The 17492-nt window shown below is 35.2% G+C and overlaps 1 protein-coding gene across 2 annotated transcripts; it reads right to left on the bottom strand.

Annotated features, from left to right (window-relative positions):
• Window positions 1-1084: 1084 nt before the first annotated feature.
• Window positions 1085-17270, bottom strand: LOC111437289 (sterol 3-beta-glucosyltransferase UGT80A2-like). Of its 2 annotated transcripts, XM_023075184.1 has the most exons (15): window positions 16986-17122; window positions 14561-14727; window positions 11708-11892; window positions 10087-10323; window positions 8749-8860; window positions 7541-7711; window positions 6995-7058; window positions 5314-5371; window positions 5008-5185; window positions 4664-4794; window positions 2688-2790; window positions 2450-2526; window positions 1934-1981; window positions 1684-1833; window positions 1085-1464 (listed from the first exon to the last, which is right to left on the bottom strand). In XM_023075184.1, the coding sequence occupies exons 3-15, from the start codon at window positions 11855-11857 to the stop codon at window positions 1294-1296; spliced, it is 1650 nt and encodes a 549-aa protein (XP_022930952.1). In that variant the 5' UTR covers window positions 11858-11892; window positions 14561-14727; window positions 16986-17122; the 3' UTR covers window positions 1085-1293. The 2 variants fall into 2 exon arrangements, with proteins under 2 accessions (XP_022930952.1, XP_022930951.1); XM_023075183.1 differs by lacking the exon at window positions 14561-14727 and having other exon boundaries at window positions 16986-17270.
• Window positions 17271-17492: the final 222 nt, after the last annotated feature.

Below are 17492 nucleotides of genomic sequence, written 5' to 3'. Positions count from 1 at the left end.
TTTTTTTAAATTAATTTCTATGAAGAAAATTACAAAATCACCCCTAAAACATATAACAATGCACATTCTTTTATTTTCTTGAATTAATTCGATGCCAACATGAAAAACCAAAATTTTTAATAGTAAAAAAATTAAATTAGGATAACTAAATAATTATAAATGTAACAATAATTTTTGTGAATAATTTCCATATTTAAAAGCTAATTAAGATAATCCAGTGGTTTTTGAAACTTTCTATTAAAAGTTTTTTTAATTTAGTCATTCAAGTTTCTAATATTTTTAAAATTTTCAAGATTATTAATAATACCTATGAGAGACATGAATGATAATTTTCCTAATTAAAGGTTCAAAATTCATCTAGAAAAGGAAATAAAATGTTGGAAAAGTTGAAAATTATCGCCTCATTCAAAAAAAATTATGAAAAAAATTCATATTATCATCGGTAGATCACAAACTTAAGTTCATAATGATTTTGACCTCAACAATTTAACTTTTTTAGACCGACTAAAATTGTTATTACTAACATGCTAAAAAACGGTTGAAACTTGTAAAAAAACCTATAGAGAGATAACACAAGTTTAAACACGGAAACAATATAAACATGAAAGTTATGCTTTCTTAAAGCTTACTTCAAACTCAATACACGTTCAACAAACCATCAAAATTTCTCGGCTTGCACGTCATTACAAAATTTTTGTTTTTGAAAAATGTTGAATATTAAAGATACCAAGTATATGACTCTACTGATGGAGTCGAATATGTAATCATATGAAACATGACTTTTGCTAACATGACTATAGTAGAATCTATAATTTGATATCGTGTACGCCAAACTCTCTAAACATGCATCACTTTCATTCAGCCAAATCTTAATAATAAAACCAAAAAAAGTCTATTTCAATATTTCATAACTTTTATGAGCTGATGGAGTCGGTTTCTTTTTTTTTTTTTTTTCCTTTTTTATTTGTTGTTAATTCATATTAAACTTCTATAAAGAAATCACCTATCAAACAACCTGCACATATCCATTTTACAATCAAATCAACAGAGCTCAAAAAATATACATTTGAACGTCATGAAGGAATGAAAAAAACTAGACGTGAATTGCATAAAAAAAGTACTGATAACAACAAATAGAAAGGTGTAAAGCATAGATAGAGATTATCAACATTCTAAACATTGACCACAAAGAAAAACATCAGCGCACAGGACATTTGCCCATGTTTCATAGCAGGGACATGCCATTATCTGTTGTTAGTAAAACAAATCGAGGATACCTTCCACAGCATAGAATCAAGAACAACCAAAACATCGGCGTATAGAGAAAACGGTCGAGTCCTCTGTCTCTGATTCGGGTTCAGTCTTTCTTCCACTACGATAATGCTTGAAGAAGGCTTTCACAGCTCCTTCTACTCCATCCTCATTCTCCATGGCCTTGGCAAGCTCCACAGCAGAATGCTTGACCTGGAATAGGATACACACACGTTCATAACCGCCTATTCTTTTTGCTCTAGCAACCTCTAACATCACAACCAGCTCCTTCACTAATACTAGTATACCTTATATCCTAATTAAGCATAGGCAGGCTCATGTCTTTAATTTTGGAGGAACCAAATACTTGATGAAATGGTGCATTTTTTTTCCCAATAATTTCTACACACGTTCAACTTGCAAAAAAATTACCTTTGGATCTAGCATGAAATTTATGGCATTAACCAACTTGTTAAGTGAGAACTCTTCAACTGGGATGGGTGCAGGACCAACTCCTCTAGCATGTACCCGTTCACCCCAAAATGGTTGATCTCCAAAGAAAGGAATAATCGCCGTTGGACACTAGAATGAACAGAGAAAGAGAGAAAGAGCAGGATGAGAGTTGGCAACAATCAATCACGTGGTACTAAACAAGACAAGTTTTACAAAGTGAAGCTATTACAGCAGCTTTTAGTCCAGCAGCTGTTGTTCCAGCACCTCCATGATGCACCTGTAAACAAGACACAATGTTGGGGGAAACCCTTTCAGATGCAAGAAACAGGTAAAGAAACCAGAACAAAACATAGTCAACATGGCAATAGTCATAGCATAGGGCGTCCAGCCTTTAGTTAGAGAAATTTGGTTAATGTGCTTGAATAACCATTCACGATGGAAAATAATGAAAAACTGCAGAAGTATTTGCGAACCTTTGCTACTTGAGAATCAAGGTCAAAAGTCAGTTTAAAGTTACTATTTAAGTAGAAGATATTCTAAGTCATAGTTTTAAATACAAAAGAGAACAGAAACGGGAAACAAGATATATAGAAAGAAGCAGAATTTATTTCTTTTCTCGGCTTCCTTTAGGTGAAGGAGATGTACCTTTAACCCTTACATTGAATAGACCTCTTATTTGTACAGAGATACATTAATGTTCTGATATGAAAGGAACAAGTATATGAACTCAACTATAAATACTCACCACAGCCTTGCACCGTAAGAATAGCCAATCATGAGGGCAATTGTCTAATAAATATACGAAGTCCTTCGGTTCTGTCACTGGAAAGAAATAAAATTTAAGCTGAAAAATATATATCTCCTAGAAGCTATAATTCCAGGCAACAAAATTTCAGGGGAGGGGAGGGGAGTGAAAAGATAGGACCAATTACAATCATAATGATGTCACTAGAACATTCTGAGATAGAAATTCAAAAACTTACAATTTCCAAGACCACCCCAGCCTTTGTTGATGATGCCTCTCTGCCCAGTAATTTCCAGCGCTTCTACAATTATTTTGGTCATCTTTTCAGGCTCTTGGACAGGCTGAAAAACAATGAAAACTAGTTTAAGATTGTGAGAAGACCATTAACCTAAAAGGCTGTTTCTTAGAAATAACGAAGCTTTCAAATGGAAGAACGAGTGGCCAACGAAATTAAGATAAGGCATGGGATCTAACTCCATTAATCACCAACAAATGAGAGACTACATTTTTAGATAAGTTTCAATTTTACCCTTCTACATTTGTTTAGTTAGGGATATTTTAGTGATTTGACTATGGCGACCGACCAAATTTTGCTTCATATCATTATTTACTTATTTTAGACATAGAAGCAATAACAATAGGTATCATTATTTGATTAGGAGTTGTAGGACAATTAGAAACCAAAATCCTAGTACGGGAGGGGAGTAGGCCAAAGGCTATAAATAGCCCCATTGAACTTGTATTTTTCAAATTTTTGATGATTAATAAAAGTAGCCCCATTAAACTAGTATTTTTCAGGTTTAGATGATTTATAAGAAGTAGTGCGTTGCATCTCTTTTTAGAGCCATGAGCCTCACCAATTTTTGCAATTCTTATCTTGCAGGCCCAAAACATTTCAGTAACAGTGAAAATGATCAGATCAACTTACTAGCTGAGTGTTTGAATCTTTAGAAAGGAACATGTTTTCTTACTTTCCATCATTGATTATTAAAGGCAGTCTGAATCCAACCTTCCCTCAGGGCTGATTCTCAAATTGATTGAGGGTTTAAGTGTTTGTGAGTAAAGAGATGACATTATTAAAGGATTCCGAACTACAATTCATTAGGATTTTCACAAAGGGATAGGTCGGGGCAAGGAAAAGAAAGTAGGCTAAATGATGGCGCAACATGCTTTTTTATAAAAAGGACAACTTATGAATAGAAAGTATACACAAGTAATACAAAATTCCAAGCCAAAAAGAGTAAAAAGTGTATATAAAAAACAAAATCCAAACAAAAAAAAAAAAAAAAACAGTTACTCCAATTCAAAAGTGAGATATAAATATGGTGCAATATGTGCAAGCTAGGAGTTCAAGTTTTTCTTAACTCTACTAGTAGGGTGTTGCATTATGTGCAAGGGTGCCAGCGCCCCTTATAATTGATGGTGAAGTCTTTTCAATGACACTAACACAAATTGGATCGTTCATGATAATCGAGAAGAGTTTTTCAAATCAAATGTTTTGGTTACCATTCCTTTCTTGAGAAAACTGAACTTCTGTACACAGTAATCACTGCCTTTCTTATTATACTATGGAACATTTGGTAAGGAATAAAAGCATCTTCCAAGAAGAGGGCACCAGATGAATAAATGATTTGCAATCTTCACCATGATTTTTACCAAATTGGTCGGACATCACATGGAAGGATCTATATTTCATTTTTAAGAGATGAAATTTTGTTTGAAAAAATGAAAAGGGAATAATGTTTAAAAGATACAAAAATTCACACAGGAATGAAAAGAAACAACGAGGGATTACAGAGAAGAATGAAATATCAATCAAAATACTGTTAAATCCTCTACAATAAAGAGCCTAAAATAATTGTTCAATCAAAACATCAAAATAATGGCTAAGAACGTTGGACTCCAAGTAAAAGAGAATGATGGAGGAAGAAAGGGATGTGACAAATGATTACAAACATTTCTGCGTGTTAGATCTAAAGAGACTAATAGAGGAAGAGCTCTGACGATTAGAAGGATATCTATTTGAAGTTTTGTGCAATTGATTCTTAATGGAAGTTTCATTCCACAGCCAAAAAAAATGTAATAAAAATCTACAACCTCTTACCCACCCCCCAGTTGTCCCATTAAAAGGAGAAGCCTTCGATGCAGAGAAAGGAGAGACTTTAAAAAGCTAAAATATCAAAATAAATGGAGGGAATAATATGAGGCACTCACAAGGCTACCAAAACCGATATAAATGGGCTTGTCACCAGCCTTAAGCCAATTTACAAGTGACTCAGGAGGTTCATAATTTGATGCAAGATCAAGGAAGCAAAATCCGACCACATCCACCTTAGGTCCCCAATCTGAAAGAAACCCAAGTTTTAAAGCTAGAATCATAAGATTCTATGTGCTTGATGATCAGGAATGACACATTCTATATTCTTTTGAAAATGGAAAATTCCGGATCTTGCAAGCATGCTGCCATATTACTATAAAAACAACACGGTAAATTTCTAAAAGATTAACTTGTTAATATGGCTTTATAGTAGAAACAGCTCAACAATTCAAGAACGAACCTTTTGGTTTAGGAACAAGATGTGGGCTCCATATATATCCATGTGGCACATTGGATTCAGAGGCATGTGAACCACTTAAATAAGTGACTGGACGTAGCTTCAGCTTTTTCTTTCTAAGATCATTAATCATGTCCCGTATCCCAAGCCAAATTAAGGAATCTACAATTTGATATGAGAGCTGAAAATTACAAAAGGTCAAAACTCAAATTAAATTTGGTTAAAATGTGATGAAGGTTAAAGAAAAAAAGTTGATATGATGTGTGTGCACATGCGTGTTAGGCAAAAGGCAATGCATAATTGAATTACCCGATAGCCAGCTTGTTGCTTGACACGTGATAAAGGATGTGGAAATTCACTTGTTGGCCTGGCAAGAGGACGAAATAATGAATTGTAACACCTAGAATTTTAAGAAAATCAAAAAAAAAAAAAAAAAGGAAAGCAAAACGGCACGCACACAAGTCGGAGAAGATGACCATACAGCCAACGATTAATTTCTCAGCCTTCTCTTTAACGAATTTGAAGCTAGCAATTCTCATCAGGTTTATTGTTTTGACATAATTTATGGCATATTAAGGAATTTTGGAGAAATTTGGAATAACCTCAGGTTTATTGTTTGTGTCATAGAATGCTAGTTATGATTTCCATAGACTATGAGTTATTATTTCGCGTATTTTGGTCCTAGCACCTAGTTGTGAGTTCCATAGCCTCCTTGGGTTGACTAGGGACCTTGTAGGGACGGATAGGGTGAACTAACCAACAGAGAATAGAGTCTACTTGTTACCCATGGCTTAGTACTTAGAGTGGTACCTAGTGGGGAGAGCCATGGCCTTTTTACTGTTCTAGCTTGAGCGGCGTAATAACAGGTAGTTTTACTGTTTTTGCCTGAATCTAAGACAGGTAGTTTTACTATTCTAACCTGACGAGGGTACATGAGCAGGTAGTTTACTGTCCCAGCCTGGAAAGGGCATAATGACAGGTAGTTTTACTATTCTAACACGATAAGGGTACATGAGCCGGTAGTTTACTGTTCCAGTTTGGAAAGGGCATAGTGACAGGTAGTTTACTGATCTTAGGAATAAGTAGATGTGGTCTAGCACCACTAGGGAGAATCTACTAATTAGAGCTCAGTAAGCAAATATGCATAGAGTACAGTCACCGTTTAGAGCAAAAAGGGCCTCACTAGACTTGTGAGTATTACCCTAGGGTCCTTCCATGGGCCACAGTGACTCGAGGCGCACTTTTCGCAAGACTAACTAAGGACCTAGACATTTATGAAACCTAGAGCCAAGAGAAAACATAAAACCCCTCGAATGTGAACCTAAGAGGGATTGAATACTCCTTAAAGGAGGTATGTGGAAGGTTAGTTACACAGTGACCTATAAAGTTTGGTACAAACATTAAGCCGCACTTTAGCTATCGCTAGGAATAGTTATGAATACATTAGCCTAAGTTTTCATATATCCCATTAAGTCCGACAAGAGCCTAAATGTAGAGATTGTTTACTTCTACTCATTCTTTGTTATTCTATTTTTTTCAAATGGAATGTAGACCACTGATGATGGCAAGAGCGTGCGGAGCCGTGCAGTTGCAGGGGTACCCCTTAGATTGAGTCGTCTTCCTTCTTATCATTCTATTATTATTTTAAATGCTATTGCTTGAAACTTATGTATTTTTTGTAAACCGTTTTGATTTGACTCCGCGGATATTACCTTTAAACTACTTTTATATTGGTTTTGCATGCATATTTAAATCTAAATTCCTTGTGTCTCCCATTTTACAAAAGAAAATTTTACCGCCCTTTTTACCCTTGAGTGTACGTCGACCTGTGATTCGTGGTAGGTTGTTACATGAATAGTTTGAACTGTCTTACAAAAACATATAGCACAAATACAGGTATTCACACAATATAACTCAATAATAGTATCTTCAGACTGTCAAAACAAAAGAAGAAGAAGAAGAAGAAGAGCATTGTCTAGGGCAAACTTACGTCCACGGCATTGTGAAAAATATGTGAATTGGAATTTTAAGTGCCTCTGCCACATGAGTATGTCCTACAGAAGCATTGAAGAAGTTATTGTAAACAGTTTCTTCACCAAAACAACAAATTAGATAAGTCACGTGAGAATAAAAAGAGGAAAAAGGAAAATTGTGCCGGCATCTTGCAACCTCATTCCAAAATTCATCTGCCCACGATGACAGAGAAGTAAAGTGAACAAATATACATTCCACAAATATAAAGGAAAAGGATAGTCGAATAACAAATCCGAGAGGAAGTTTTATCTCGGGGTGAATACTACACTCTTATAATCTTTCCTTTTTACTTCTCTTCCTTTCCTTCTGTCTAGGAACTCCATTTAATAGAAACCATATGTAACAGCAATGTCGTGAACATAAGAACCTAGATAGTGGACATCATCAGAGCCCAGGTATTAGAACATTACCCTGGATATTCAAGGCCGGACTAACAATGTAACCTTGATCTTTGTTTGTTCCTTTTAAAGGGAAAAAAATATAGTTAGTACCAAGGTCTTACCGTAAGCTGGTGGGTTGGCAATGATCGCTTCTGCGACAAATGAAATACCAGTTTCAGGATCAGGTTCTTTGCAAGCTGGAAGAAGCGAATAAATGATTTCCTTCATTTGATTCCTTTGAACAGGTATTTCAGAAGGCCCCGAGGGCAAGAAGCCTTTGTTTTTTACCATGTCTGTATTTCAAAAGGGTAATATATCGGTCACAGAACAATAAATGAAAACCATCGTCTTAATTCTCTAATAGAAGAAATAAGTAAATCACATAAATATTCAATCATTTGAATGACTGTTGGCAAAATATTTGTCATTATAATATACTGACACTAAGAAGCAAAGGCAACTCATGACAGTAAAAGCAACACTTAACTTCAAAAAGACCGTATACAAATAAAGAATTGTTAATAGACAACCCAAAGGCTCCTACGATTCATAGCTCTAATGATGAATCAAATATGAACCGTGAAGATAAAAATTGAAATGAAAAAAATAATTTTTTTAAAAAAACATAGAATTACAAAGAGACCCTTAAGGAATATACATCTCCAGCAATTAAAAATAAAATCGGTGCGCTTTCCTTGAGAAATACGAAAGGAAAAAAAAAACAAAGATATAACAAAAACGATTTTTTTAAAAAAAAATATAGTTCTATATTCAATATAGATGAAATTTCCCTGATAAAATTGTTACAAATCGTAACTTCCCAAGCGCAGAGATTCACATTCTCTAGACGTCAACACCTCCTCCCAGATATCATATTAACCCAAATACAGTACAAATAGAAGTACAAATAGAATCAGATTCTCTTTTCATTCATTTTTCTTTTTCCTCTTTTTCATATTTGATTTCTTCATTCCACCTTTTCATGACTTCAAAGCATAAATACACATCCCCACACTTGGATTATTTTGGTAAGAAATAAAACATTAATTGTTACCAACTCAGTCATAGTTGAGAACGAAATTTCATGTCTACTCTTTTTTTTTTTTTTTTTTCCTTTTCTTTTTATAAAAAAGGGAAGGAACAAAAATAACAAATCCTTGGCAAGGATAACATGATGTCTTCGTCAGAAACTACTGAAAAAGGGAACAATGAAAGAAGCAACTACCAAATTTAATTCTACGACCTCTACTTTATCCATGCTTGAGCTCAGAACAACACTAAAGCATGAGATAAACCGTTTTAACTTTACTAATATAGATTGTGAACTTACAGCCGGCAAGAATCTTAGGATCTCCACCTAGAGCATAAAACTCCAGCCCAGCAGTTAAAACAAACTCCTTGAAATTTGAATGAGTAGCAAGTCTAACACGATGACCATAATCCTGCAAATATTGTCATTGCACATGAGAACAAATACTATCTCAGATATATTAAACAAAAATGATTGATTGCACATTCTTTATATCTTTTTGTACAGGAAACAAATTTCACTGTCAGATGAAATATACAAAAGGAAACGAAGCCTCCAAAAAAACTCCACCCTCAAATTGACTATTCATAGAGACACGATAATTACATATGAAATAGATTAAAACAAAAAACAAAAAACAAAAGAAAAGTCTACAAAAATAATGAGATCTCTTCCTCTTATGAAGTCTCTACCCTTGGTATAACCTTCAATTTCTTTACAACCACATCTGCTAAAAGTTGCAAACATGGCACAAGGCGAGTATTAAACTCCCTCAATCATTCAGCCAAGCAATTAGGAAACTGAATCTCAGAAAAAAAACTTCCACAAAATTATTTGAATAAGGAACTTCTAGGAGGGACCAAAATTGGACGGGAGAACCCACCTAAATGTGGATTAAAATATTGACAATAACAAGCAAGAAAGTAAAGCCTACTTTGAAACTGGTTATAGAGGCTTCCTAGAGAAGCCCACTTCTTGTGGTATAAAGTTATTGTCAGTAAATACAAAAACAAAATAAAAAAAATGGAAGTTTTATAGGTTCCAATCCCTTTTCTTCAGTCCAAGTCCCTGCAGTCACATTGCAAAGCTGGCATTTTAGCCTAGTTCTCAGGTTTTAATTTGGGATGTGGTGCCACGTTAGGTTTTGGGAGGACAGTTGGTGCAGTCCCTTGAGGCTATGCAATGATTTTCAGCAGCTCTTTTTTTAAGGAAACAGGCCTTTATATTAATGAAGAAAAGAGTAATTGTTTCACTAATGAAGAAAAGAAGACAAACGAGAGGAAAAAAAAAAAAAAGCCTCCAGCGAGAGGCTTTAATCTTGATGAGATCAAAACAGTCTGTAACGAAAAGAAGTTGCCCGCAAAATTTCTTTGATTTGTTTCAACCAAATATCTGGAAGAATAGCGTCGAAACATTTATCCAACGAAGCTAAGCTTTAATAGGCAAAGACTTGAAACATGGTAGCTTTTATGGCATTTAACAATTAAACTCCAAATGTGAGACGGAGCAAAAGGAAACCACCTAAAGGTCAGAGGTGATTAAAACCCCCACCGGGAGAAAACTAAAGAGCTCCCAACATGTTTAAAAGTACTTAGTTAGTGAATAAGATTAAAGAAATATTCATAGAAGTTTCCATACCTGTAGACGCTTTCCAATTGCTATAAATGGCTGTACATCTCCACGTGTGCCAACAATAAGCATTACTATTTGCAAAGGTGGAATATCCTGGAGGTCTGTTGCTTCAAGAGGTTCTTCTTCAATTATATTATGATGGTCCTTTGGTTTAATGCCAAGAGAGGGTGCAACGTCTACAGGGACTTCAAATTCCACTGTTCCGTCATCTTTCACTGTGGCTATTCTGTTTAAAAATTTACGCTGTACAATTTCAAGAAGTTAGTATAGGAAAACCTTATTCTAGAAATCTTACATTAATTATCATGAATGTAAGCCTATGTTTAAAAAGTTTGTTTATAAAATTTTGAGCGAACTACACTTTTGGTGCCTGAGATTTGGAATTTGATTTTATTTGGTTCTTAAAGTTTCAAATGATTTAATCCCTGAAGTTTAAGAAATAGCTTTACATTGTGCCAGAATTGGTTTGACATGGCAATTAAGGCTTACTAGGCCTTCATTGACATGTGCAAGTCTAAATCATGTGGCAAATTTTAGTCATTTTATATTTAAATTTAATTATGTGTCTTTTTTATTCTATTTTCGTTTCCCCGCCATCTTTTTCCTACCATTTCTCATCCTCTCTTTAGTATCTCACTCCCCCTCCCCACCACCACCTTCTCTGTCTTCAGTTTCTCGTCCTATTCATACTTTGGTTTTTTTTCCCCACCCCCACCCTTCTTCCTTGATGATTGCGTGGGCAAACAAAAAGAAAAGGCCATATCCAAAATTCAAACCTCCCTAACAAGGTGGATGAGTGGCTTACAGAAGGCCTTTCTGCTTGAAATTTGAGGGGTAAAGCCAAGGAGGTGGGTAGTTGCGCCTTTAGCACTTTTGTGACACTCGTGAAAGGAAAGGAATGCTAGAGATTTTGAAGATAAGACCTTACGTTTTGAGTATATTTGTAACTATGTACAAAATATGGCTTCTTGGTTGATTTCTTTACACAATTCTTTTATAGCTACAGCCTCTTGGTGACTGGCTCGTTTGGTGTGCCTTTTTTTTTTTCTTTTTCTTTTTTTTTGGGGGGCGGGGGGTGGGGGGGGCCTTTCCCCGGCCATTAGGTTGTTGCTGTTTATTTTTTCTAGATTGAACTCCTTCATGCAAATGGCCTATTTTGAGTTCAACAATTGCAAAGGTTGAGAGTCGAACCATCAACATTCGGAATAGTAATGGGTGTCTTATCCAAGAACTATGCACAAACTGGCAAGAAATTGCCTATTTACAAAGCATTAATTAAAATTCATTGGTTGCATTGTTCAGCCGTAATTGACATATATCCTTGACCAAAAGGTCAGAGGTTTGAATCACCTCATCCCGCCCTCAAATGTTGCTAAACTCAAGAAAATTATTAAAATTCAACGTTTGCACCAAAAAAAAAAAATATTCAAATATAACTAAGCAAGAGATATCTAAATGAAATTATGTTTTGAGAAAAATATAGAGGAAATTAAAATGCTGGGACTTCTAATTAAAAGAATGGAACAGAAAAGAATATAAAACATCCAAGTACAGCAGTGCAGGACTAAATTGTAATCTGAATTATACCTTACGTTAGGAAAAATAATTTGCTTCTGCAGTATTATACCTTCATATGAACAGGAACCTTGTCATCAAAAATTTTAGCTGCCTCTTCAGCAAGAAACTTATGTTTTGACGCCTCAGTCTTCGATCTTTCTAATTTATGCTGGCTCAAATCAGACTCCGACCGGTCAACATTTGATGTTTGTACTGGCATGGTGTTGACTTTAAGAAGAGTCTTGCCAGAGATATCTGAATGAAAAGAAAATTCAGCTATGCTAGTCATTTAATCAATTTTGATTCTGGAAATAAAATTAACGTCAAAGCATAGTTTCTCCCGTAGTGCGGTATTTGGATGAACATGACATACTTATAATAAGTAAAAAGTTGTAAGAGACACCATGGACGGGAAAATGCTATATCAATAAAATGATAGACTAATCAGTGTTTTTATAACTATAATAGTTCTATTTTCTGATCAACTGAAATTAAATAATAAAGGTACGCAATCACAAAAAAGTCTTAAAAGTTTCAAGCCATCTATCTACAATACAAATGGGGAAAGGTTCCTAAGACAACGGACTACAAAAAGCTTTCCACTTGACCAAAAGAATGCTAAGGCATAGTTGGAAAAGGAAGGGTAACAATTACACCACGAACTAAAGGATAATTACAGAGTTCGAAAAACTACCAAAAGACTCATGGAATCACCAAAAATTCTGTAATTCCTTCCTAACCCAATTTTCAATAAAAGAGCAGTTGAAGTTTGTAAAAGAGCCTACTTCTCCCGTTTAAAGGGGTGACCATAGAGAGTGGAGATTATAGAAGAAGCCACTTTCTAATCTAACTTTAATACAATTGAATAAGCCACAACTATAGATTGATAATCACAATTTTTTTTTTTTTTTTAATTTCCACGATTCCATGCACCTCAACGATTTTTACGAGACAATTGTCTAGCCCTACCACATTTTGTTGTCAAGATAACTCATAGGACATTAAATCCTTATTTGGGCGGCCACCATAACTTGAACTCATTCACTTTAACCCCTTTGTTATTTACTTGACCATTTGGTTGATTAATAATAAAATTGTATATCACCATTAGTCTTGTCCATGTAAATATTTGGCACCAACCCTCGTTTTTTCTTTTTATCCTCCTTATCACGGTGTATATCTCAGAGACAGTTGTTCTGTGCATATAAATAACAAAAAGTTCTTTCTGTCAAAAGCCACTGAGAGAAAGATACGACCCGCACTGTACTTTAAAAGCAAAATACCAACCAAGGTATGTATATACTGTCAAGTTGTTCTTGGGCATTTGTCCCTAGCACGTAGTTCATGAACCATGACTTGAAATCTCAAATTCAAAATGGACATACAATCCCACATTCACCAGCAATCAGTCCTTGGGCATCTCATTTTCAGTAAGAAATGATATTTCATTAGGATGAAAAATAAGAAGTTGCTTTTCAATAGACGTCTCCAGTGAAAACTACATTGTTGAGGGAATGATCACCAAAAAGAAAAAAGAAACAAATTTAAACCCGAGACACCACAAAGTTCTTTTGTTTCTCTCAGTTCATGACTCCCAATTCACGAAGGATAGACAAAAAAAGATTTTGTGCCCCAAAACCTTGGCTTTATCTTGTAAGCCATGATCACAAAGGCTAAGAGAAGCCAATTTTTCACAATTCTTGGAAGCAGGATGGTGGCTAATAATCAGTGAAGATACCGAAAATTTGCACTACAAGTCCTCAACAGAGATACAAAAGAGAAACAAGTGATTTTGCTCCTCCCAAAAGTAAAAATGAAAAGCATGAATTCCGTTGGGAGGAAATACACAGATTCTCTGGTTGCACCTTGTCACTGGTGTTGATCCCACCTAAACAAATAACCCATAAAAACACTTCACATGTTTTTGGAATGGAAGCTTTCCACAATATTTTACAAAAAATCGGCTGGACAACTTTATGACCTAGGAAAAGAAAGGAAAACAGAGATTTGATTGAAAGAAACCTTGATTTTTCAAGATGCTAGGCTCTAGTACCACTGCCTTGAGAGAGAGAGAAAAGAAAAAAAAAAAAAAAAAAAGCTACCGCAATGAGAGAACAAAGAAATTCAATCGGAAAAATCCCTGTCCAAAAAGCTTCTCTCTAATTGATGGAAGAGAAACTTGAGAATAATTCTTTCTAAAAAAAAATACTTTGTAAAGAAGCAGATCATTTCATTGATGAGATAAATTACACAAGCCAAGCCCATACAAAAATTCTACAAAAGAGTGGTAAAGCAGTAAATATCTTTGTTTTTTTAAGAAACCAAACTTTCATTGAGAAACATGAAAGAAAATACAAGGCATACAAAAAAGTCAAAGCCCAACACAAAGGAGTCCCAAGAACTACACAGAGAGACTCCGGTCTAGCAAAATCAAACCAAGCTCGTAATTACAAAAAAGGTCTAGTGACGGACACCTACAAAAGGAGGTTAATTTACACCAAGTAAGAGCCATAAAAGAAACAGGTTCAAGAAAGGCATCATAGCTATTCTCTTTGTCATTGAATAGACACTGATTCCCTTCGAGTCATATGGTCAGTAGAAAGCTCTAGTGAAGCAAAGCCATAGAATCTCCTTATCTTTGGTAATAGGACGATCAGTGAAGACTAGGGCAAGGTGGGAATGAATCTCCCCTGGATGGACTAGCAACCGCCCCAAAACATTAGATATAGATAATAGTTCCAAAGGTTGTGGAAAATGAGCAGTTGCTGAATAAGCGGATGAGAGACTCAGCATCACTTTTAAAGTTAGAGCAGCAGCTGGGAGATAGGCAAAAAAAAAAAAAAAAAAAAAACCAGGGAGCTTTCTTTACAACTTGTCTTTTGTTTAAGCATGAGTGACTAAGCAGCCATAGGAAAATTTTCACCTTTTTATGGATAAAAACCATTCCAAATGGAGCAGTAGAGGACCTCCTTTCCTTTGATCCCAATCGATGCAAGGTTACTAATAAGTGATTTTGAAGAGAGTTAAAACCTCCTTTGGGTGATCCTTCCTTCTATCCATGGCCAAGTCAAAATACCTTGGATATTCCTCCTTCAAGAAACTTATGGCATGTTAGGGAGTGATTTTGAAATTGTAAAATCACTTTTGTCATATTTAAAGTCATTCTCAAACATGTACTAAATCATCCAAAGTCAATTTTAATGATATGTAAATCGTGGTTAGAAGTGTAAAACCAAAGATTAAAGTTATTTTGGATAATTAAATACACGTTTGAGAGTAATTTTAACTATTTCAACATCACTCTAATCTTGGGTAGGGTTATCACCAGGCTAATTTTAACTTGTTTTTTCTCAATTTGATAAAAAACCAAAATTCATTAGGAAGATAATAAGTGGTGTACAAAGACTTTACAAAAAGATCCAACTATTAATAATAAAAAATATACAAAAGATGTTTACATAATAAATTTGAATTAATTATAATTTTTTTAACAAGAAACAAATATTCATTGATTAATAAAAAAAGGATAACGTGCTCAAAGACACCAAACTCATAGAGTGAAAAATAAAATAAAATAAGAACCACAAATATAAAGAAGCTTATGAAGAGTGAATAAAAGCAACCCGATTAATACAAATATCACAAGGAGAATAAGACCTGAAAAGTTTAGAATAAGAACACCAATGAAAAGCCTTTAGCTTTGCAATATCGAAGCATTTCAACCAAGATTTTCCAAAAATAAATTTGAATCAAGAGCCAAATAGAAGTGTTAAAACGTGCCACCCCATATCTTCCAACAAAATAGTTGACCTCAAACAGTTTGCCACCTATGTTCTTCATTTGAAACCAAAACCTTTTTTTTTTCCAATGTTTCTTCAAGTGATGTTTGGTCCCTTGTTAGATTCTATGTTTCTCATTGAGCTTTGATAATTAAGTTATATTCTAACTACCATTTAAGTCTTATATTATTTGATTGGAGCCCCTTTTTGTAGTTTGGCTCCTTTTTTAGGCTTTATTTTCTTGTGCACTTGTATTCTTTCCTTCTATTTATTTTTAATCAATAAAAGTTTGGTTTCTCGTTTAAAAGGGAAAAAAAATGAATCAAAGCCTTTTTTTCATGATATCTTGTCAAAAAAAAAAAAAAAAAAAAAAAAAGATCCCATCTCGCCTAGTCATAAACCTTTTAGTAGTTTATCTTGAAAAGGATGCATCCTTTCATAATCTGGTAACTTTATTTCTTACGTTCTTTAGAATCAATTGCTTAATGTAATAAAATTTACAAATCGCTAGGTGGGGATAAAAAAAATCATCTCCAAATAGCACAAATATTACTCAGAGAGTAGTTTTTAAAAAAATCGAGCAACAAAACAGCCATGAGCAAGTGTTGTCAAAACAAGCCCTACTCAAGCTTGACTCACCATCCCACCCTCTATCCAACTTGAGGGAGGTCACGGGTGTACATCCGTTCCAATCCAACAAGAGGGTTAGGTGGCAGCAACGCTAGCTCCACACAGCATGACACATTAGTCAATCAAGAGGCAACCGAATCATGGAGCCTCAACCTCCATTTTTCTCTTTAGCCAAGTAGTGTATAGGAGGCTTGTAATCCTTTGAAGGTATGAGGCGCCAAGGTATGTGAAGATTAGCTACAACCCCTTGAAAACTTTAAGCTCCCTATCTAGTTTCTTGCATTCACATGAATTCTTCAATATCGATGTAAGTCAAGTTACATTCATCTCAGGACCCACCGAGTCAATAGCTAGACCCATTAATTTGATGCTTGAATCAAATTCAGATTTCCATCCAAAATAGTATTTTCATTCCCTCTTATCAGTTTCTGTCGCTCTACCAAATAAACTAAAATCAAATAAGCTTCTCACTAATATATAAAATGCTATTATTAAAGTCAGTTCAAATGTTCAACAAATAGATGGAGAAAATTGGGGATAGATGATTGATATCCTCGTTCAACTGCAACAGATCGCGACATTCTGAGCTCCGTTGGGTGATAGCAGCAGTTGAATTATAATTGGTAAATGGATCAGAGAAAAACAGCAATGGGAGAAGACGCAATTAAACCGGAATACAATAGCAACGAGATTCGTAAAGTAAAACAAGCAATGCACATGAACCAACAGAGTCAAACAAAACCACGAGAGTTCACTCCCAACCTTTAACCAAGATTACGGCCAACATCCAACATCAATTAAAAATCATAGAGTCCTAACCGACGAAAAGAACAAACAGATCCATCAGCAGAGTCCAAGCAAGCAACACTGAGCAAACAAAACAGAAACCACAAAACAAGCAAGCAGCAGAAGATATTGCAACAGCAACGACCTACAAACCTGGAGAGTCATCTTCACCACTAGTTTTCGCAGCAACACCGTCTTCAATTCGGACTTCCCTGCTCACCATTCCATTACTACCACTATCACTACCATTCTCCCTCCTCGCATCATTCTCGATACTAACATCAACTTCGGAGGAACTCAGGGACGGGCTCGGATGCCTCTCGAGCGTCCCCGCCATCGCGTCGGTGCCGGGAAATGCGTCGGGAAGTTGATCCAACAATTGAGTCGAGAAGAAGAATCTTTCCTTCTTTTATGTTCACTGAGTTGTGGTGGCGGACGGGAAGTGGGAATTAATGAGGTAAATTGGTAACGGCGGTTTGATACGTGGCAGTTGGCACGTGATTTCGTCCGCTTCTTTTCTTTTTTTTTTTTTCCTTTTTCCTTTTCCCACGTCATATTTGGTCGCTTGCCTTTCTACTTTATTCCAATTAATTTATTATATCATCGACCAAAAGATTCATTAGGTATATTTTGACCGCATGACCGCATGAGTGACTTCAA

This window comes from Cucurbita moschata, unplaced genomic scaffold, assembly GCF_002738365.1.
Source record: "Cucurbita moschata cultivar Rifu unplaced genomic scaffold, Cmos_1.0 Cmo_Scf00063, whole genome shotgun sequence".
Classification (NCBI taxonomy): Eukaryota; Viridiplantae; Streptophyta; class Magnoliopsida; order Cucurbitales; family Cucurbitaceae; genus Cucurbita; species Cucurbita moschata.
Note: the sequence above shows the minus strand (reverse complement) of the source record. Positions and strands in the feature narration are given on the sequence as shown.

Coding starts and splice junctions, on each gene's coding strand:
- LOC111437289 (XM_023075183.1), bottom strand. CDS start 17,169: ATGGCGGGGACGCTCGAGAGGCATCCGAGCCCGTCCCTGAGTTCCTCC. Junction 7,059..7,540: donor TGCCAACCCACCAGCTTACG/GTAAGACCTTGG, acceptor ATGCTTCTGTAG/GACATACTCATGTGGCAGAG. Junction 2,527..2,687: donor CTGGGGTGGTCTTGGAAATT/GTAAGTTTTTGA, acceptor ATTTCTTTCCAG/TGACAGAACCGAAGGACTTC.